General features: G+C 43.1%; 1 protein-coding gene across 5 annotated transcripts in view; it reads left to right on the forward strand.

Annotated features, from left to right (window-relative positions):
- Positions 1–22,913, forward strand: part of PPIG (peptidylprolyl isomerase G) — a 30,153-nt gene extending 7,240 nt beyond the window's left edge. For all 5 annotated transcript variants that reach the window (XM_084812370.1, XM_084812381.1, XM_084812362.1 and 2 more), the window contains 12 exons: positions 1,136–1,214; positions 1,355–1,429; positions 2,142–2,249; positions 2,735–2,779; positions 4,493–4,580; positions 6,351–6,380; positions 6,495–6,634; positions 10,072–10,273; positions 11,459–11,629; positions 12,124–12,208; positions 20,030–20,166; positions 21,466–22,913. In XM_084812370.1, the coding sequence (XP_084668496.1) occupies positions 1,154–1,214; positions 1,355–1,429; positions 2,142–2,249; positions 2,735–2,779; positions 4,493–4,580; positions 6,351–6,380; positions 6,495–6,634; positions 10,072–10,273; positions 11,459–11,629; positions 12,124–12,208; positions 20,030–20,166; positions 21,466–22,591 (2,268 nt within the window). In that variant the 5' untranslated portion in view covers positions 1,136–1,153 and the 3' untranslated portion in view covers positions 22,592–22,913. The remainder of the gene's footprint in view (positions 1–1,135; positions 1,215–1,354; positions 1,430–2,141; positions 2,250–2,734; positions 2,780–4,492; positions 4,581–6,350; positions 6,381–6,494; positions 6,635–10,071; positions 10,274–11,458; positions 11,630–12,123; positions 12,209–20,029; positions 20,167–21,465) is intronic.
- Positions 22,914–23,331: the final 418 nt, after the last annotated feature.

The raw sequence follows: 23,331 nt of genomic DNA on the forward strand, positions 1-23,331 counted from the left end.
TTTAGTACTTAGATGGGAGACTGCCTGGGAATCAGGCTTCCTGCATTGAGCAAGGGGTTGGACTCGATGGTCTTGCAGGCCCCTTCCAACCCTATGATTCTATGAACCCGGGGACCATGGGTTATGTAAGGGTTAAACAACTCTCTCAGAACCCATGGCCCGTTTTGTTTATCTCTTGCATAACCCACGGTCCCCGAGTTCAGGCAATGTATCAAGCCACAGGTTGAATATTCAAAATGGGCTCCTGCATGTGCCATAACCCACTGTGACTTAAATAAGCCATGGTGGGCTGTTTGTTCATGCAAACTGGCCCATTAGAATTAAAGAATTAGGAGCCCAAGAATTTGCTCTGAGTACCAAAACAGAATGGAGATCATGGTTCTTCCACATAAAAAATCCACTCCTGGTTGCCCCAAGCTTTCTTCATTTCAACAGTATAATTTCAGATGGTGGCCTTTGTGTATGTCTTTTTTGTTGTTGCTTGTGTTAAATAATTGTGAGTCAGAAGTCCTTGCTGATCTACTGCAAATCACCCAGAGATCTATGATCTAAGACCAGAGCTATGTTTTGGCCCATTCCTGTCACCTTATAGTATATCTGCTATGCAGTGCTACCGAACACTGGTTCTGGCTCGGTCAAGAGAGTTTATGTTCTGGCTGGGTCAGGAGAGTTTATGGGTTAAGTGGCAGGGAATATGACCACTGGGAAGTGGTGGGGAGATAGGCACCAAATTTTTAATTGGTGCCAATTTTTATTCTTCTCTCCCGCCCCAGTCCTACTGCTGGTAGATAATCCCCAGCATAGCAAGCATAATCTGGGAAGGACTTGGAAGTTGAAAGTCGCACAGTCCAGGCTTGTCCCTTGTGCTCACATCTGCCATGTTCAGTGCTCTGCTCATCTAGAGCCCATGAGAATAATCACAACACAAATACTTCTGTTCATCCTTGCATCACTGTTCTTACAGCTTTATTTCTACAAGGAAAAGAACATATTTCTTACCTATGTTTTCTTCATTTGTTAATGTTTGATAATCTAGGTTCCATAATCCATTTTTCCTTTTTAAATGATTTCAAATGTAGCGGAACTACCTTCACTAGTTGAAATGGAAAACTTACAATTTGTAATTCTGTTACAGTCTTAAAATTTGGAAGCCATGGGAGTGAAAACCCAGAGACCTCGTTGCTTTTTTGACATAGCCATCAACAATGTACCTGGTAAGAGAAATGCCACTGGCTTTAATATTGAATCTTGGTCCAAATCCTGAAATGCATAGTTAAGTCCAGTTGCAATAAGTGGATGTGGGTCATGAGTGATCACTAATCTTTTTAATCTTTTTCTTTTGTTTTGATTTTAGCTGGAAGAGTTGTCTTTGAATTATTTTCAGATGTTTGTCCAAAGACATGTGAGAATTTTCGCTGCCTTTGTACAGGTTTGTAAATATTTTTCCATACTTTCATAACTTACTATATATAAAACTAGTCCAGTTTTAATTGTCCTTGCATTCCTTCACATGGTACAGCAAAACAATTATGTAATGAACCATAATGTGAATGACATACTTCTTGGAATTGATCTCTGTGAGAAACAAGAGTTTTTATTCTTGTAAAACCGACACTTGCTTTCTTTACTAGCTAATTAAACAATTGGTATCCCATGGCTGAACACATGGGCCACAATCCAGATAACCACACAACTATATTCACATGCCCATCAGGACTTGGGACTTGAATTTCTTGAATAGCAACTCCTCACATTTAGGAAGTTCAAGAGAGTTTCAAAGCAGCTTGTAATATGGCATAAAAACTGAGACGTTCAGTATGGTGGTGTGTGCAAGCCCTTGTGCACCCCTAAAGTAATTCTCTGGATTTTGGCCATTATATAAGAGTTTCAATAAAACAAGTACTATTTACTTCCTATAACATTTTTAAGATTTGGGGGGAAGGTAGGTAACAAAGTGGTTCCTTTTTTTTTTTAACCATTTTTAGTTGATGAGTACTATCTTTTTTTCTTGTATAGGCTTGGACAAGTAGAGTTACAAAATAGATCAAAACCTGATTTTCAGTTTTAATTCCGTTGACCCCTTCTGTTGAAGGTTTTCCCATTAAAGGTTAATGGGAGTTTAACTTTTTTCCCCTCTGCAGGTGAAAAAGGTATAGGAAAATCAACGCAGAAGCCATTGCATTACAAAAGTTGTTTGTTTCATAGAGTTGTGAAAGATTTCATGATCCAAGGAGGTGACTTCAGTGAAGGTATGACACTGGCTACACTCAGGGTGGGGGCCTCTTTGCCCATTTTTAAGAAAGCAGAAGCCAAATGCCTTTGTAATGAACATTACCAAGGGCGCAATCCTTTCGGGATAGTCAGCCACCTCTGAACTTGGAGGCGGCCAACCATCCCAGTGCAGGGCTGGCACAGTACGGAGGGGATCCTCTCCTCCTTGCTCCAGCCACCCTGCATTTGCAGCTAGACAGCCGTTTTTGGCTGTCTGGCTGGGGACGTCGGAGCAGGAAGGGGGAAGGGCGCATAGGAAGTGTTGTAATGACGCTTCCATGGCCTCCGCCCTGCGGGTACGAGCGCTGAGACGGGAAAAACCATGCTGCTTGCAAGGCGGTAGGGGAGAGGGTGGGGCGTGCAGTTTCTGGGAAGGCTTTAAAATTGACTAGAAACCTGTGAGAATTTACATGAGATGCAGTCATTACTGTTATTTGTAATACATTTTTTCTTTTGATAAAAGGAAATGGTAGAGGAGGAGAATCAATATATGGTGGCTTTTTTGAAGGTAAGAATAACACCTTCTCAAATTAGCCTACAACTCCCTGTGAAAGCTGTTGGTTTAAGAATATGTATGTTAAGAAAATGGCCTTTTATGGTCCCTGATATGCAGACAAAAATATTTATTGAGGGTCATAGTCTGCCCTGTCCTTGAGACTCAGAACAGGTGTCACAAGCTTTTCAATAATTATAGATTATTAAAATTATTTCTCCCTTGAGGTCTCATAATACAATCAATGATGTACCAACTCACTTTTGCACCTCTGCTTGTACCTTTTTTGAGATTGCAATTCCAGTCTTATTGAGTGGCATGACAGTCTTGTGTCTCATATCCATCTAACCTCCCTTTGTTCTGCCCAGCCTAGCCTTCCCTACCACACTCATAGGGCTACCCAAAACAGCCCTCCTTGCAAACTTGCTTATATTCCAGCATCCTGAGAGAGAAAACGGAGCATCATCCCAATCACCATGCAGACCCTTAATATAAACTAGCAGTCTGGCAGAGAGATGAATGCTAAGTGGTAGTTCGTCCAAGCAGGCGAATGGATGGGGCCATACTGTTTCTATCTTTCCCTTTACAAGCTGCAAGATGGCTGGTTGCTGATGCTTACTGACTAATCAGAGTTCAACTTGGGCTTTTTGAAAACTTGGAATTGTCCATTAAAAGGTGTTAAAAGGCTTTTATTTGAAGTTAAATAGGGATCAAACTATGATTCAAAGCAGTTATAAGCAAGTCTATTGCACAAGACTGCATTTGCATGAATAACTGGAATTTCTGTTGTGTGTGGTTTTAAATTTCAAGATTATCTATCCTGTACATTGGGGTGCTTTTTGTTTTTGAATGGCAAACTTTATTTTCTCATATTATTGGTGTTGATTTTTGCACCCTTTAGTAAATGATACATAAAACAAAATAATGGCCATGTTTTCACAAAAACACACTGCTTGGGCTAATTGAATGAGAAGTTAAGAGATCAATGCTATGGTCCTTGGGCTAGCATCCAAGGGACCATAGTATGGCTTGAAAAATCCTTTCCAATGTCGGAGACAGCACTCTGACCTCAGAAGAAGGAGTCAGAGATCCGCCCCCTCGCAGCCGGGATGGAGAGGACCATGCCAGCTGCCACACGGAGATTGGAAAATAGACCTCGAAGAGGGGGGAAAGGTGTGCCAGTGGGTGGGTGGGGAGGGGAGGAGACTGGAGAGGTCAGGATACAATTTATCCTTAGCCTCCTTCCCTCCCCCTTCAAAGTGCCCTTGGTAGATGGGCTGAAGATCCTGTCTAGCAAAAAGAAAGATCAGAGGATGGGGAGGCAAAAGTCGTCTCCGTTGCTGAAGCCGGCAGGGCATAGGAATCTCAGAAGCTTCTGAGTTCGGGGGCTTCTGAGCAGTGAGGGCACAGTCCATAGGATTGCGCCCGTAAGTGCACTATTCTTCAGCAAATTTATTGAATTACAAGATATACCCACGTTTGAAGTGTTCATTTATCATATGATAATCCTCATTCAACAGAGTTGATCAGATAATAGTATTTATATTTTTATGTATTAGACTGAGAATTACGATGTACCTCTCTATGCTTTTTTTTAACGTATTTGAATACTGCTTGGCACTGCAATAATACATTTGTGCAGCTTGACAATCCTAATTTAAAATGCTAAAGAAATGCCAGTGCAAGGGAATACTTGGATTTCTGAAGTAATTGAAACGCTTTCTTTAGATGAAAGCTTTGCTGTAAAGCACAACAAAGAATTTCTCCTTTCAATGGCCAACAGAGGGAAAGATACAAATGGTTCACAGTTTTTTATGTAAGTATCATGCCAGCTCCACTGTGTTTCTTTCAGCATTTGGATAGTAGTCCTTACAGTTTAAATTGTAAGAACCTTGAATTGTTGAAATGGCAAACTCGTTTGCTGTTTACAAAGTATGAATACCTTTTAAAGATTTAAAATGTGACTGTGCTCTTAAATGTTTATTTTAGAGATAGTAAATAGGATTAAAAGATAGGATTATATGGAATAAGTTTGAATTTTTTAGTCGTGCTGTGTGTTAGAATCAAGATCAGCTATCTGTTAGGGGAAGCTAACCCAAGACAGATCTGTGTGCACCTGGTGCTCTAGCACTGTAGTAGCTAAGTTGGTCTGGATCTGATCAGTGCCTGGATAGGAGACCATTGAGAGCCCTGTGTAATCTGCTCTGAGCTTTCTAATGGAAAAGCTGGATATAAGCATATCAAATAAGAGGCTGAGAGAGGCAGTGCTTGTTTAGCACAGATATTCTAAATCTGTCAGAGCAAGCTACTTTGTATGTATAACAAGCCTTGCTGAATATCCCAAGGGTAACAAAAGGCCTGCTCGGATGATACTACTTTGACCCCAGGATTCTACCCATGGTGAAATTAGGAACAGGCCTGGAGTTTGTGTGCTCTCTTCTTTGACTTCCAGTGTGGATAGAAGGTAACAAGTGAATGGGGATGATCTCCTTGATACACTCAGTAACATCTGCCCACGGTGAGGGAGAAGGGAAGTATGCAGATCTGAGCCCTACTCTCTCTTCATCCCAGGAGTGAAATAGCATCTGACCAGACTGTTAAGATGGAAATAAGACACGAGTCTTCTTTATTGTGATAAAATGATTTAAAAAATTTATTTAATAAGCTCCAGTCTGAACTCAGAGTGAACCCAAGTTACCAGCTGCAACTAGGTGGAGTTGTAGGTAGGGTAATATATTGAAGACTGCTGTGCCTTCAGAAATTTTGTCTTTCCCTCATCTGTCTGCCTACAGTTCTTTGTCTCTCTTCTGTTTTAGCCACCCTTTTCCTTGCCTCTTCCTTTTTACTTAGGCTAGTTTCTTGCTTTGAGAGGAGTGATTATTAGTGCTGACTGTCAACTCAGATAGTTTATGAACTATAAACTACATTTTCTGAAAACACTTATTTGCTTGATTATAAGTAAAATTTGAGAGATTCTGGTGCAGTATTTTATCTGCATAAACATGTATAATCCCAACAACATCATGAGGGTTATGCTTCTGAAAGCGGGCAGCATGTCTTCTCATTTTTTTGAAAGAGACCATGGCCTAATTCTCACTGAGGTGGTAAAGCTGTGTCTAAGCTGTAACATTCCAGACTGCAAGTTGAGGGCTCACATCACTGAATACAAAACGTTCCTTCCACATAGAAAACAAGATGCCAGGGAGACGGGTTCTAGCTTAGCCTTCTTCAAGGCATCTAGTTTTATATGCAGAAGAAATTGTTATCTAGGAGCATTCAGTGATGTGAGTGTCCCCCCTCTGGTACACCTTGGAAACAGGTTTGCCATCTCAGGGAGAACTAGGTCCATGTAACATGAATTTGTGAAAACTCTTCAGATTCAAGATACTGTTATGGTAATATTTTAATTTAAAGCTATGTGCAACTTGTTGATGTATTGATATTTGAACTATAGTCCCAATGTTTAATGCGTTTTGAATATGTTTGTATCTTCAAATTCGTGACATAATACACCACATTTATCCCCACTGCAGATACTAATATTACCTTTCTTTTGTTAAATTCTTGCCCCTGGTGTCATCAAAAGAACAACCAAACCTACCCCTCATTTAGATGGGTAAGTGTCCTTGTATTTCTTACTTGAAATTGGAAAACTTAATAATTGAATAGCTACTTCAAATTTATGATAGAGATGCCAGCCAGCTTTTAAAATTAAGCTTTAATCATTTAGGCTTCATGTTGTGTTTGGACAAGTAATCTCTGGTCAAGATGTTGTAAGAGAAATAGAAAACCAGAAAACAGATGCATCTAGTAAACCTTATGCTGAAGTACGAATAATGAGTTGTGGAGAGCTAATTCAAAAATCTAAAGGTAAGACTGAAATATCTATTCAACTATTTCTAAAGGTGCCTCTCTTCTTGATTTTGTAATAGATATTTATCAGGTCTGACTGGGAGCAGTTGTTACTGAAATTCTAGTATACAAACAACATACTTAGTAAATAACAAGTGGGGCCTGCACCAAAATCTTGCAGTCTGTCTCTACCCCCAGAATGGATTGCACTGGATCAGGGCTCCAGACAACAGGCCATTCCCTCTTCCAAGAGACTATAGACTGTAAGTGTTAAAGGAGCCCCCCCCCCCCTTCTGTTTCTCTTTTCAAACTGACACAACATTCTGTGGCTCCTGGAGACCACTGAGCATGCTCAATACCTACTGGGATGTATTGGGTGTTTTTTCTTTTAATCTTTTAATGTACAACCTTCTATACTTCTGCTCACCTAGGGAGCTCCCTCAGTATGTAGAGCCCACTACCTTATTTGTGAGTGGCCCTGTTTCACTTCCAGACTGTTAAGCACTCAACCATACACGTTCACTATTAGAGAGAACAAGTGGAGCCCTGCAACAAAATGTTGCTTTATATTCCTGGCGTGTGCGTTGCCTGAGGGGGGTTATCGGCTTGGAGTTGAGGGAGAAGTTCTCCCCCTGTGGAGGGGTGGCACCTTAAGCTACAGGCTTAAGGTGCCCCCTTGTCCTTTCCCATCTCCTCTGTCAGTTGTCCAGCTTTTCTCTTCCCCTCTGCCTCTGTTCTTGCCTCCCACTTTCTCCTCCTCTCACCTTGTAACTTCATGTTTTCTTTTCTGGATCATGTGACCCAATTACTGTTCAACCTGCACTGGCTCCCACTTTGTTTCTGAACCTAATTCAGAGTGCTGGTCTTTGCCTTTAAAGCCCTAAACAGTTTAGTACTGGGGTATTTAAAGGACTGCCTCCTTCCACGTGTTCCTCCGATCTTCAGTAGATGTGTCATAGGTGTATAGAGCAGAGCCTTTTGGGTTGTGGCACCCAAACTGTGGAAGACCATTTCTCAAGAGTCTGTCTGATTTCCTCTTTGATGGCATTTTGACATTCAGTGAAGACTGCTGTTTTGTTGTGCCTTTGGTCTGGATTATTTATGTCTCCTTTGCTGGTAGGCTGCTTTGATGGTTTTGTTTGTGGGCTTTTTATTGCTGCTCATATTTTTATTGTATTGTGAATATATTGTTGCTTTATATTTTGTACTGCTTTGAGGGCCGTTCTGGATCGAAGACTGACCTATACGTTTTCTCTCAATTTGAAAATATGTATTTTATATATGTGTGTGTGTTATGTGTCTTAAGTTTTTTCTGCAGCAAAACCAACACTTTGAAACATTCCATCCTCACTGTTCTATAACTGCCACATTGGCTACAGTACCCTTTGATTCACATCAGAACAAATGACAAAGTGGAAGCAGAAATGTTTTTAAAGCTTTAAAACGTTAATATTTCTATTGTGTTAGTCACTGTAATAAATATATGGTTTAAATGATTAACATCAACCTTCTGGAATCCAGAACAAACTTGTCTGAAGTGCTTTTAAAATTGTGTGTGCTTATAAAAACTGCTCCATGAAACTAATTCATTTATTTAAAACAGGGGTGGCCTTCAGGAAATTCCCAGTGGCTGCAAAAAAAATCAGTGCACTATAAGCTAAATTTGTCCTTTTAACCCCTGTGCAGCAGTTTGCTGATGAAAGTCAGTGGTGAGCCACTGTTTTTTTTTGCCACTACCAAATGCGGTGGTGTGGCAGCAGTAGGAGTGTAGCCTACAAGGGGGGGGGGGTCAGAAGTGGCCCCTAGACCCCCCAAGCTGCCCACCCCTGATTTAAAATATTTCTAAGATACCTTCAATGGCAAGAGCCTTCCCAAGGCGGTTTACATAATACAATCCCATACAATCCTAAAACAGTGAAAATGTGTAAAATCACTAAACACCAGCAATAATAACATCCATCCCAGACAGTACTAGAATCTAACACACAATTGTAGATCAAATTAAATAAAAAGCCTAAGAAAACCAGTGGTCTTCAGAGCTTTCCTAAAAGCCTATAATGATGAGGCCTGACAGACCCGAGATGGCAGACTATTCCAGACACACGTGAGTCCACTGTGGAGAAGGCCCTTTGTTTTGTACCTGCCAACCTAGTTGCCCTCAAAGGCAGGTAGAGAAGAGCCTCCATTGCTGATCTAAAAGTGCAGGCAGGCTGATAGTGGTGAGGGCAGTCTTTCAAATATTTTTATAGTGACCCCACAGTACTTACTTTATTAAATTATCTTTATCTGGGACTGATATGTCTGATAAGCACACACACATTGTGCCATTGTGGTAAGCAAAGGATGCTGACAGTAAACAGAACTGTGCTATGAAAGATACCTGTGTGATTAGCTGGTTTGCAAAGAGCTAAGATTTTAAAAGCTGAATATTGAACTCACTAAAATGACAATAAGATTGAAATGACAAGTGTACACTGTGACATTCCTGCGTATTATCAGTGAGAATACCCCTTCAATAAGGCCTTTCCCACAACAGGCAACACCTTCCCCCATACACTGTAACATTGCCACCAGGGCCTTTACCTCAGGTCTAACACTTCACTCTGTCCTCAAGTTATGAGGACCCACTTGCTTTATTTTATAATCTCTGTAGTTCCCTTCATTACTTTATCCTTACATGGCCAAGAGCAGAAGGTGTAGGATTTTATAAAACAAAGTAAACTTTATTAACAATAGCATTAAAATGTTCAACATTAAATCAGTAACTTTTAAAGCTTCTATCTATGTGTATCCTCTCATACACACAAATCCTAGTCACACTCTCTTCAGACTCTCTTTACAATCGATCTCTTCACAGACCCCACACAAATCTCATCTCGCACAACACCCCCCCGATCTTTTCCTTGTCTGTCCCATACAAGCATGGCACTCTGCTTACACACACTTCACCCCCCTTTCACTCCCCAGTCCATCATCTCACATATGCAAATACACCATTCCTCCTTTATTACATTTCTATACCACCCTGTTATTAAAGAAGAAAAAGAGGATGCTGGAAATGTAGCCACAGAAAAATTAGCTGTATCCTGTTTCTAACGTAGGGAGCAATCCCATGGCCGCTAGTGAGCGGCTAGACGGCCATGGGATATCTGGTTTTCCAGGAACCGACCTAGGAGCCCGCGCTCTGAGGTCGGTTCCTGGAGAACTGACCTACCTCTCCTTCTGCACTCCCATAGGATTGTACCCTTATTTAATTTGTTCAGATGTTTATCATTTGGATTTTAATTCTAATATTGTATACCCTAAGTCACCTGATAGCTGAAATAAACCTTTAGACAACTATTGCTCCATGAATTTAGCTAAAGAAATTTGCAAATGTTTTTAAAATATGAAAATACTTGTTTGGGTTTTGTTGTCATTGTTGGTAACTGCTTGTCTGTTGCTTTAATTTAAAGCCAAGAAGGAAGAGAAGAAAAGGCGCAAGTCATCCTCCTCATCCAGTGATTCAGAAAGTTCAAGTGATTCAAAAACTTCTTCTGACTCATCTGATTCTGACAGTGCTTCTGAAGAAAAAACAAAGAAAAAGAAAAAGAAGCACAAAAAAAATTCCAAGAAACATAAGAAAGAAAAGAAAAAGAGGAAAAAAAGCAAGAAGAGGTATATTGCGTGGGTGTGTGTGTGTGTGTGAAAACATTAGAAATCAACTACCCTGTAGAACAGTTGTGTAGAATTTAATACAGAATTGCTTAAAATAATCAGTGACCCCTTGTCATTTTCTTGTTTTATACAAGTTTGGTTTTTTTGTGAATCTCTAAAATGCTCTTTATCAAAATACGATTTCTGACATATCTGTGCAACCATGGTGATTACCAATGTAACTTTAGAACGAAATCTGAGATATTTAGAGAGCAATCCTTTGGTCCCTGGGAGGGGGTCCCAGAGGGCTTACAATATTGTGGACCTCCACACTTGACGCGGTCCTGAAACTACATCAGCCCTGGAGCTGGCATAGTTAATCACATCCACCCATTCCAATGACTGTCAGTAGGAAGAGATTTTTTTTAAAAAAAAAAAGTCTGTGTGGTGATAAGGCCAAAAAAGTAGTCCCTACCCTATCTACAGTGAGTCAGAAAGGCATAGGAAGCAGTGGAAACTAAGCCACAGATGCTCTCCTCCATCTGCCATAGGATCATTCTGTCTAGATGATGATGATGTTGATTTTTAAAAGCTGCCCAACCCTGGTTACCCCACATCACTAACACCAGGTTGGGTCACAAATAACTGAAGAACAGGAAGCTTTATTTTTTTTGTTTACTGCTGTGAAGGACTTAACTTTTAAAAATTGTTTTATGTTTTTCTTGTAAACAGCATTATTTTGTTTATACTTCTATCCAACTCTAAGAAAGCACAGAGCCCAGTACCTGAAGCTCCCAATGGTCTGCCACCCAGGCACTAATCATATCCATGCTTCCTTAGCCTTCATCATTGTTACAGGATTAAGTACTCCCAAACAAAATTATCTCTTCCATACATAAATTGTAAACAGTCTTTCTCCTGTAGCCACTAACTGGAGTTCAGGCATGCACAAGACAGATGTATCTTGGTGAAATTTACTCTAGTGTAAAGAAGGTCATACAGTTTTACTATAAATCTGGCACAAATAGACCGCTGCTTAACTTTGTGGCAGAGTACAAATTAAAATAATGGACACCTCTGGTGCTTCTTCTAGCATAAGTTTCTTACATATAATCAATGCAAGATGCCTGGTGTGAGATGTACAAATTGCAAAATAACATATGTTTAAAATAGACATGAATAACTTTTGTTCTTTTATGAATGAAGTTCAGCTAGTGAAAGTGAAACAGAAAATCCTGAATCACATCAGCCACTTTCTACTGTTCGTCCAGAAGAGATTCCTCCTGTCCCAGAAAACAGATTCCTGATGAGGAAAAGTCCTCCTAAAGTAGATGAAAAGGAAAAAGAGACAAAGAGCAGGGAAAAAGAAAGGGAGAGGTAAAGTTATGTGTGTTTATCAGGACTGCTTGTTAATGTAGTTACCGTGGATTTAATGCAAGTTCTGGTCTGTTTGAATTACCTATATGTTGACTTGGGTTATTTGCTGCATGCTGGCATTTGAAATCCTTCAAATAAATTTTATATTCTGTGTACTTATTTCAATGGACTGCATTAAAGGACTCGTACAAGGAAGAAAAAACAGTGTTCTTCCCAATCCCACATCCACTGATTTCAGGCAAATATTCACATGGTGTATTTAGGACTGAAGTATTTCAGCATCAACTTTTTCTGAGGTTGTTCTTGTTTGTACTGTCTTCATAAACTGCAATTATACATTTGAGTTCATTGCCGTGGAGCAAATATTTAGCCAACTATTTCTGAGTACATGTAGTTTCAGAGCTTCAGGAATACATAACTATAGAAGAAAGTGAAAAATCATCTTCCGAACCATCCCAGAACTGCAGTGAAGTCTTTCTGTTCTTAATTTCTAGTAATCCATCAAACTGTCAATCATCATATCAGAGAAGGCTGTTAGTGACTAGATCTGGGCGGAAAATAAAAGGAAGAGGACCAAGGGTATGTTATGATCTGATTCTTTGAACTTTGGCTGTTATCCTTTAATGCACTGATCTTGATTCAGTTTCACAACACCTGAGAGTGGTTTTTTTTATGGAAATTCCTTTTTTTTATGGAAATGCTGGTGTTTCAGAAAAGCATTTGGGGGGATGAATGGGACAGCTGTATCATAGTGCTTATAGTTCTTCTTCGTGGTCTCCGTGCATCACACACATGGGCTCTGCGCCTGCGCGGAGACTCATTTGGGAATCTTCCAAGCTGCATAGTTTTTTTGGCAGGAAACCCTCCCCCACCGTCTCTGGCATATATAGCGTGGGTTCCCGCCTTCCCCTCAGTTCCTTTTCGACCGCCTTAGCTTTACTTCGTGGGGAACTTCTTTCGACGTTCTGTCACACTGTATTTCTATCTTATCTTATCTAAATCTAATTTCTTCCTTCATCTTCTTTTTCTTCATTATCTTCAAAATAAGAGAGAGTGAGAGAGAGAGATGGAGATTGTTGGTGGTGTTGGGGGGCGTCGTTCACCTCGGTGGCGATGCATTTTTTCTTCCTCAGCCTATGGCCACAAAGCCTCCATTTAGAAGGTGCGTGGCCTGTGGCAGTAAGGTGCCCTCTTCGGATGGCCAGTCCTTATGTTTTCTTTGTTTGAGGGAATCCCACAAGGTTGAAACTTGCCATCACTGCCAATCGCTATCAGAACATACTCTCAAGAACAGGTCCATTCAACTAAAAGCATTCCTGTGGCAACGGGCCCTTGAGGTGGTCGACATGCCTCAGGCACAAACACCCAGGGACCAGCCCTCCGCAGCTCCTTCTACAAGTACAGAAGCGGTCACTGTGACCCAGTCTTCCCCCCCGCCCACCACTGAGTGGTGCGAGTAGACCCACCTACTCCGTGAAGGAGCTTGGCCATTTTGGCGGCAAAAAGCTCTCAAAACAGGCAAAATGCCCTAAACCAATGGCGGATGCCCCGGAAAAGAAGAGGAAAAAGAAATCCTCCAAACAACAGGAAAAGGAGCAGGATCTCCCACCTCCTCCTCCTTTACTAGATTCTCCTATTTGTGATTCTCCTATTACCTCCTTTAAAAGAGGTGGTAATCAGACCACTCCTGAAAAAGCCTAACCTGGACCCAGAGGATTTTAACAATTATAGGCCAGTGGCCAACATCCTCTTCCTGGGCAAGGTGCTTGAGCGGGTGGTTGCAGGACAGCTCCAGCCACTGTTGAATGAAACGGATTATCTAGATCCATTTCAGTCGGGCTTCAGGCCTGGTTTTGGAACGGAAACTGCCTTGGTCGCCCTGTGGGATGACCTCTGCCGGGAGAGGGACAGAGGGAGTGCGACCCTGTTGACTCTCCTGGACCTCTCAGCAGCTTTCGATACCATCGACCATGGTATTCTTCTGGATATGTTGTCTGGGTTGGGAGTTGGGAGGCACTGTACTGCAGTGGTTCCACTCCTACTTGGATGGCTGACTCCAGCAGATGGCTGCTGGGGGATTATTGCTCTGTGCCATGGCAATTGTGCCATGCGGTTCCACGGGGCTCTATTCTATCCCCCATGCTGTTTAACATCTACATGAAACCGCTGGGGGAGGTTATCTGGAGGTGTGGGCTGAGGTGCCATCAATATGCAGATGACACCCAGCTCTACCTCTCTTTTACATCAAAACCAGTTGAGGCAGTGGCTGTTCTGAATCGGCCTGGGCATGGTAATGGACTGGATGAGGGCCAATAAACTGAAACTCAGTCCAGACAAGACAGAGGTACTGTTAGCGGGTGGTTCGTCTGCCTGGCCAATTGATATTCAACCTGCTCTGGAGGGGGTTGCACTCCCCCTAAAGGATCACGTTCATAGTTTGGGGGTGCTCTTAGATCCAGAACTGTCACCTGAGGCAGTGACAGGGGGTTGTGTGAATGCACAGATGACCACTCGAAGAACTACAGTTACAGGTAAGCATCATGACTTTCTTCTTCGTGGTCTCTGTGCATCACACATATGGGCAAGTAACAAGCTAACTTATCGGAGGTGTGTCAGTGTCTCAATATAGTACCGAGGAAAGCACAGCCCTGCCAAAGGCACAGTCCACTCGAGTTCGGACGTCCAGTCTGTGGTGCTTAATAAATGTAGAAGGCTTAGATGAGATAGAGCCTCACCTTCTAAGACATGGGCCACTTCTCTGAACAAGTGCTGAGGATGGCACAATCATTGGGCATCAAGGTCCAACAACCTCCCCAACAGATTCATGATCCGGTATTCGATGCTGTTGCAACGGGCCTGTCCACACTGGTAGCCATCCCTTCCAGCCCTGCTGAGTGCAGTCCAACAGACGTGAAAAGCACCTTTGTCCTTGACCCCAACGTCCAAGAGGCTGGAATCAATGTACAGGGTTCAAGAGACAGACACGTCTTTCCTCTTCTCACATCCGAAACCGAACTCCATAATTGCGGAGTCTGCCCAAGGTCGCTCGCAGAAAGCACATACCTTGCCTGTGGATAAAGAGGGTTGCAAACTTGATATCGTTGGACGTTGTCTCTACTCAGCGGCATTGGGGCTTAGAATTTCTGACTACCAGGCGATGATGGCCAGGTATCAGCTCTTCCTCTGGGAGAAAATGGACACCCTCATCACATACCTCCTTGAGGATCAACGTGACTTAGCTAGTATGTTCCATGCGGAGGCATCCAAGCTCTCTCGTCAACAGATCAACACTGCCCGTCATCAAGCTAAGCTGGGATCCGTTGCCCTAAGGCGGCATGCCTGGCTTTGCTCTGCGGGCCTAACTCCTGAAGCCTGCTGGCAGATAGAAAATCTACCCTTCAGCGGGGGTTTATTCAACACCAACACAGATGGACTCCGTGCAGAAAGCCAGAATGAGTGCTCGTAAAATGGAAAGCACCTTCGTCCTTGACCCCGACATGGGCATCGGTCAAGCCCAGGAGCAGCAGCAGCAGCATGCTCTGTACGTCAGTGTCGCTGGTACCGAAACCAGACCTATCCACCTTGGCAATCTGGGGACCAGACACCCAGATTCCCACAGCAGCAGCAGCAGAGAAAAAGCTACTCCTTCCCCAGGTTCCAACAAAAGGTGAAGGGTGAGGGATTCTCTAAACGTTGTCTTTGACTTCAGCTCCGTTCCCCTCCATACCAACAATTACAATCCACCTTTCGGAGACCTCCTGAGCCAATATTACCCGGCGTGGGCAAGAGTGGTGTTGGACAACCGAGTGCTAGCTATTGTCTGTCACGGATACAGAATAGAATTCAACACACCCCCGCCTTTGGGTGCAGTCCGGGTCACTCCACCTTCGGAGGTCCTCCACAAAGAAACTTAATCTTTCTAATGAAAGGGCGTCATTCAACGCGTTCATCCAAACGTCGGTACGGAGGGGTTCTTCTCCAGGTACTTCACAGTACCAAAACGGGATGGAAGCCTTCGGCCCATTCTCGACCTCTCGACCTGAACAAGTTTGTCACCCTCAAGAAGTTCAGGATGACAACTCTGGCCACAATTCTCCCACTCCTACGGAAGGGCTCTTGGTTTGCCACGATCGATCTTGGAGACGCTTACTTCCACGTAGCCGTAGAATGCTCACACAGAAAGTTCCTCCGCTTTGCAATCGGAGAAGAACTGTTCCAGTTCAATGTCTTGCCGTTCAGCCTCTCGACAGCTCCACGCATATTTACCAAGTGCATGGCTGTGGTCTGCGCTTACTTCCGTCTTCAGGGAGTAGAAATTTACCCGTATCTAGACGATTGGCTACTGGTGACCTCCTTCCGAGAAGCTGTACTGTGCAATACCATGATCGTCTTGGATCTTCGGACATTGGGACTACGAATCAATGAGAAGTCTCACTTGACCCCCACTCGAACAGTTCAATTTATAGGGGCCATCTTCGATTCCAAATCGGGCTGGGCGTACCTACCGACGACTCATGTCACAAACCTCATCACGCAAGCCATGTCGATATTCTCTGTCCGCCGTGCCACAACGTCCAATGCCTCCTTGGCCACGTGGCAGCCACGGTATCGGTCGTGGAATGGGCTCAGCTATGAATGAGACCACTTCAACAGTGGTTCATCCAGAACTTCGACTTGACCCGCAACCCTCTCTTTGTCACACTCTCAGTACCGGAGGTCGTTGCTCTCAGCTTGGACTGGTGGATGGACTCCAGGCATCTGACCCAAGGGACGCCATTCCTTCCAGCTCTTCCATCCAGGGTTCTCACCACAGACGCCTCTCTCCTAGGTTGGGGAGCGCACTGCAGCCCCCTTCAAGCACAAGGTCTCTGGTCCTCCAAGGAAACACTGTACCATATAAATTTCTTGGAGCTGTTGGCAGTTTGGAAAGCTCTCTGCACCTTCGAACCGTACCTCCAACATCGACATTTCCAGATCCTCACGGACAACACCATCGTTCTCTGGTACCTAAACAAGCAAGACAGAACACACTCCTCCCGCCTCCTTTCTCTCACTCTACACCTTTACAACTGGGTTATTGCCAAGGACATTCGCTTGACTGCTCTCCATATAGCAGGACAAGACAACCTGTTGGCAGACTCTCAGCTGCTTCCTCCAGTGCTCCCACAAATGGCAGCTGGCCAAGACAGTCCTGCAACTAATTTTCAACCAGTGGGGCCTACCAGAGATCAACCTCTTCGCAACTGCAGCGAACACAGCCTGTGGACAATTCTGCTCCAGAGCCGAAGTCGGCCATGGATCACTCTGCGATGCCTTTTTCCTAGAATGGAAGGATTGCCTATTCTACCTTTTCGCTCCATTCCCACTCCTTACGAGAGTGACAAGACACCACAAACTGCATCCTGATTGCGCCTTGGTGGCCCAGACAACCCTGGTTCATGATGCTGTTGAACCTAGCACATGATGCCTCCTACCTCTACCGCGGATAGACACCTTGATTTCCCGGGAGCGGGGCAGGATCCTTCAACCCGATCTCCACACCCTGAACCTCGTGGCATGGGGGATCCACCCACCCACCACTTTCCCCCACTGATTCCATCGACAGTGCAGACTATACTTGATGCGGCGAGGAAACCATCCACGCGCCGTTCATACTCAGCAAAATGGGCTTCATTTGTTCAGTTTGTGACCGACAACAACTGTAACCCTAATGACTGTTGCCTAGTGTACATGTTGTTTTTCCTCCAACATCTTTTCAGCAGAGGCCTGAAGTACTCCTCCATCAGGGTGTATGTGTCAGCGATTTCTGCTGTGAGGGGCAACATTGACAGATGCTCCGTATTCAGCCACCCCTTATGCAAGCAATTCCTGTGAGGACTCAGAAACTTGGCTCCTCCAGTGAGAGACTTCGTTCCTCAGTGGGACCTAACCCTGGTGCTTAACACCCTCACGTCAGTACCATTTGAACCACTTGTTACAGTAGACATGAGGCTGCTCTCTTGGAAGGTCGCCTTCCTGATAGCCATTACAGCATCGAGGAGAGAGAGCGAACTCTCCGCGTTTCGAATAGACTCAACTTACACTGTTAGTTCAAAAGGAAAAGGTGGTCCTGCGGCCAGACTTGGCAGTCCTCCTGAAGATGGACTTCCATCTTAATCAACCGATCGTTCTCCCTGCCTTCTTTCCATCCCCAACTTCTGATTTGGAACAACAGCTACACACTCTAGATGTCCGGAGAGCACTGCCCTTCTATAAGTCACGGACTGAGCCTTCCCGCAACTTACAACAGCTCTTCCTATGCTGTGGGGGACCCAATAAGGGCTCTCCAGTCTCCTCTCAGGGGCTGGCATCCTGGATCATACACACCGTTCGACTCGTGTACGAGGTCGCCAGGAAACCCCTACCAACTTGAATCCAAGCGCACTCAACAAGGGGAGTGTCAACTTCCACTGCCTTTGCAAGAGGAGTTCCCATCGTAGACTTGTGTAAAGCGGCCACCTGGTCTAAGCCTTCTACCTTTATTAAGCACCACAGACTGGACGTCCAAGCTCAAGCGGACTGTGCCTTTGGTAGGGCTGTGCTTTCCTCAGTACTACAATGAGACACTGACCCACCTCCGGTAAGTTAACTTGTTACTTGCCCATATGTGTGATGCACAGAGACTATGAAGAAGAAAGTCATGTTGCTTACCTGTAACTGTAGTTCTTCGAGTGGTCATCTGTGCATTCACACAACCCGCCCCCACCATCTCCACTTCGGTGTCAACTGGACTGTTGGACTGGACTAGTCTCCTCGGTCTGGGACTACTTGTGGTCTCAAGGAACTGAGGGGAAGGTGGGAACCCATGCTATATATGCCAGAGACTGGGGGGGAGGGGTTCCTGCCAAAAAGCTATGCAGCTTGGAAGTTTCTTGAACGAGTCTCCGTGCAGGCGTAGAGCCCATATGTGTGAATGCACAGATGACCACTCGAAGAACTACAGTTACAGGTAAGCAACCTGACTATGTATGGCATTTGTCACTACTTCTCCCACAAATAATAGGTTCCACAAACCCTGAACACCACTCCTACAGTTGTGCCGTGAAAGACCCACCTATTTCAAGCTTTTGTGGTGAAATCTAGCCAGGACATGCCTTCCTGCTCAGCAGCATTTTAAGATGACCATATATGAGACAAGTGCCTTTGTCCAGCTGTGAACTTAAATACACTGATGTTCCTTACTGACTGCTGCATTTTTTCTTATCTGGGAGAACTGGTTTTGAAGTCTGGGTACTTTCAATGAGGATCAGTTTTCTGTGGTTTTTAGCACCTATGTGGACAGCAGCACAGCTAGCTGCATAAGGCATAGCACAGCTAGCTGCATAAGGCATGCAAAAGATCTGTTCTGCTGAATAGCCTTGTCAGTTGTTTCTTTCTTATAAGCACAAGCCTAGATTTATTCATAGCTCAAGAATATCTAAGGTTACACAGCTGGGGATGTGGCTTAGTGGCAGAGCAGCTGCTTTGCATGCAGAAGGTCCCAGGTTCGATCCCTAGCATTTCCAGGTCGGGCTGGAAAAATTACTGCCTGACACCTTAGAGAGCCACTGCCAGTCAGTGTTGACAATAGTGGGCTAGATGGACCATGGTCTGACTCAGTATAAGGCAGCTTCCTATGTTCCTATGATTTGTGGTTGCTTGCTAAGTGATTCTTACTATTCACTCTTATTGTTGGAATTGAACATTATGGGCCTAAATAGCCAAAGTTATTTTGGCTATGTATTTTGACTCTAACCCATTGATTAGAGTGGGAAAGATGTGAGCATATACTTAACTCTCCCACTGCAGTTAATAAAACTAAAAAGTCCTTAATTTTGGCTGAATCAGACCTAATTTGATTGGATTTTTAACTGGTATGACCACTTTGTGAAATATTATTCATGAAAAATATTCTCTAACTAATATGTTGACTGATCAATGTATTTTTTAAATTATAAATTAAATGAGTAATGGATTATGAAATGTCTCCCTCAGAAGACGATGATATCCTAAGAAGGTATTCTAACTTACTAGGTAAAGCAGGTTTGAGGTGGGACTCAACATATTTCACTTGCACAATGAAACAAAACTTACATTGTTCTACAAGTGTATGATTGCTTTGCTTTTAAATTTATAATCAAAATGTATAATTTTTTCTGCTTTTGGTGAAACAGTTTGCCCACAGATGTATAATAGTTTGTTGTTCAGTCGTTAAGTTGTGTCCAACTCTTTGTGACCCCATGGGCCATAGCACACCAGGCCTTCCTGTCCTCCGCTCTCTCCCGGAGTGTGCTCAAGTTCATGTATGATAGTTACTAAACAGTTATTTATTGTTAACAGACAGCCAGTTTTTAGCTAACATTTTCTTTTCCATTTTCAAAGCGCTATCGGACACCTTCACGATCCAGGTCAAGAGATCGTTTTAGACGCAGTGAGACTCCTCCGCATTGGAGACAAGAAATGCAGAGAGCTCAGAGAATGAGAGTATCAAGTGGAGAAAGATGGATAAAGGGAGACAAGTAAGATGTGATTTAAAAACTTGCTTTTGTGTTGCAGTTTGGCAGTGGATAATAGAGCACATACTGGGAATCAAAGTAGTAACATTTCTCAAATATAGCAGTACTTGTTTTTGCGCTATATTCAGTATATTAGTGAAACTGCTACAATTGGTGACTTTTTCCATTTCCACTTGCCCATTTTGTAGCCATGTCTAAGAGCTACGGACAACAGAAATGAAAAAAAAAATCTTTATGTTGGATCCAGATTTAGACACGTGCAGCAGGACTGGCGGAAGCAGATCTCCCTGCCTCCTCCTCCTCACAGCAGCCAGTGGGGCAGTTAGGGCTGGACCCTGGGACCAAAATCCAGGGTCTCATAACCCACCTACCCCCCAACTAGGGTGTGGCAGGAAATGGGGGCAGTAAGCAAACAAGCGCAGTGCCATATCCTGGGCCGGCATAGGTATGCCGGGGCCTGCTGCAGATACCTATGCTCGCCACAGCATCCTTTCTTTTCTTCTTTAAATGTTATAGTCAGGGAGCAGAAAGCGACCCATGTACATGGTTACAGATGTTCATTTTATTAATGTACTTTAGAAATGCATTATCCTTTTCTGGAACAAAATGGTGCTTATTCCCTAGTAAATATGTTTAGCATTAGGGCAGCAGAAGCAAACCCGATTTTATTCATATAGTCATGATGGTGCTATGATTTCAGTGAGTTTAAAATGCGAAACTGCACATGCTTAGAGTATGTCTTGATTTTGTTTAACATATCGGGAATGTAGAAGCTGTTTTTGTTTTTGTTTAACATATCAGGAATGTAGAAGCTGTTGTAAAGCATGAAATGACAATGTGGAGGAGGTGTGGAGAAGCAAAATATTAGCTGTGTATTTCACAACTGAAGTAATACAACAAGGCTGTCTAGGGTGCGGCTCTCATAAGTCCATCGTCTAAGGTCTACAGTTACCTAGCTGTACCACTGTTAGGACCCCCCACAGAAGGTACCTCCATCCAGTGTTGGGGGTATTTCTCCTTTCCACTTAGCCCCTACCATCACCCCAGTCTATCACATTCAGTAGTGTTCCTCTGTAGCATTTGGGGGACAGGTGGAGAGGCTGCTGTGAGGAGGAGGAGGAGGCAAGGAAGTCTGCTTCTGCCAGCCCCATTGCATGTGCCCAAATCTGAATCCACTCCATTATGTGTGTAATGCTGCTTCAGCTTCAATTACTGATCTGACCTTTTCCCCGCTGACTTCACTAGCTTCCTGTTGTTTTTTTTGTAAGTTCAAAATGCATAAAGTATTTTTTTTCTGTCAAGGGGTGAAGTTAATGAGAACAAGACGGATGCTGCAAATCAGAAAAGCCCAGGGAGAGGAAAAGAAAGAAAAGTATCTGACCACAGGCAAATTTCAGAGAGCCCTAGTAGAAGGGAAGAAAAGGAAAAGAAAACAAAAGACCACAAATCTAGTAGTAAAGACAGAGAGACAAGGAGGAATTCTGAGAAGGAGGACAAGGACAAACATAACAAAAGCAAGGCTAAAAAACGGGCTAGATCCAAAAGCCAGAGCAAAAGTAAAGAGGTGTCAAAAAGTAAGGAGAGGGACTCAAAACACAGCAAACATGAAGAAAAGAAAATGCGATCGGGAAGTAAAGAGAGGGACTATGAGAAAGAGAGGGACAAAGAAAAATACAATGATTTCCGTGGGAGAGAAAGGAGCAGAAGTAAAGAGAAAAATAAAAGGGGAGGATCTAAAAGTAATGGTCAGAATCATACTAAAAGTAAAGATAGGGAGAAGCATGCTAAGTCAAAGAGTAGAGAACGTGAGCAGTCTAAAAGCAAATACAGCTCAAATAGTAAGACCAGAGAGCGAAGCAAAAGCGGAGATAGAGGAAAGCGAGCCAGGTCCAGAAGTAAAGAACGAGATCGCAGCAGAAGTAAAGATTACTCAAAACACAAAGATAAGGAAGTAAAAAGAAGAGGGAGGTCAAGGAGCAGAGACAGAAAAGGCACTCCAGAAAGATCTAAAGGTAAAGAAAACAAGAGGAGGAAGGAGTCGCAGAGCTCCGAGAGGGAGGAGAGCCGAAGTAAAGAGAGGCATCGGAATCAAGACCACAGAAGTTCTCACAAAAAAGATGATGCTGAGAAAAAAAAGCGTTCAAAAAGCCGTGACAGTAGTAGCTCAGAGACTAATAAAAGCAAAAAGGCCAGTAGAGATCAAGATAGAAGTCCTGACTCAAAGAAAAGACGAAGCAGCAAGGACAACGAATTGAAAAGATCATCTTCTCGCAGGAGTAAGGAAAAGGAAAAGGACAGGTCCCGTTCCTCAAGAGAAAAAGAGATCAACCAAAAATCAAAGAATCAGGAGAGAGATCGTGCCCATGGTAAAGATAAAAAATCTGATCATGAATCAAGTGCTGGAACTGATGAAGACAGACATGGATAAGTTTATGAACTTATTGTTTCTGTTCTGCCTCCAGGTTCTAGAGACATGTTGGGGAACACTTTTTTTTTTAATGTGGACTTCAGTTTGGTCTTTTGATAATCCACAACCTGGATCATTTGTACTGCTAAAGTTTTAATAAACTTGAAATGGAAAAACATGTTTTATGTGTAATATGGTGTGCTGTGTTTTAATATTTCATGGTTTATGTATACTACTTCTGTGTTACCAGAAGGAAACATACTGTATTGCATTTACATTTTAATTTAGATGGCTCACTGCAAACAAGTAGGTTGGGCTGAAAATAAATTTAATTTCTTTGAACCAGTAGAATCCCGCCTACTGCTGTTGTGGTAACAATAAATAACATTATGTTAACATTACAGAACTACAGTAAGTAGACAACCAGAGTATAAGGAGTGGAGTGCAGAAGAAGGAGGGATATTCTGCAATTTGAATACTTTAATGAAGGTACCTACGTTGCCCTAAATGTGATGTTGTTGCAGTCAGGAAAAACATCAATTACTTTGTCCTCTGGAATGGCCATTTTTTCTGGATGAAATATTTTTGGTAGAAGCAACTCTTTTAAGAAATGCTAATCATTATATGTTCCTGGGTATCCTCCATTTTAGTGTTAATTCATGTTTACCTATGGCAATGCTGTGTTACTGTGACTTGTCTACTGTGGAAGATTGAACTTTCCATGCTTTGTCTGAAAGGGAAAAATTCTTCCAGAACGGAAG

Source organism: Heloderma suspectum, chromosome 1 (genome assembly GCF_057233095.1).
Source record: "Heloderma suspectum isolate Gila_16-S chromosome 1, 16-S_ref, whole genome shotgun sequence".
In the NCBI taxonomy this organism is placed as follows: domain Eukaryota; kingdom Metazoa; phylum Chordata; class Lepidosauria; order Squamata; family Helodermatidae; genus Heloderma; species Heloderma suspectum.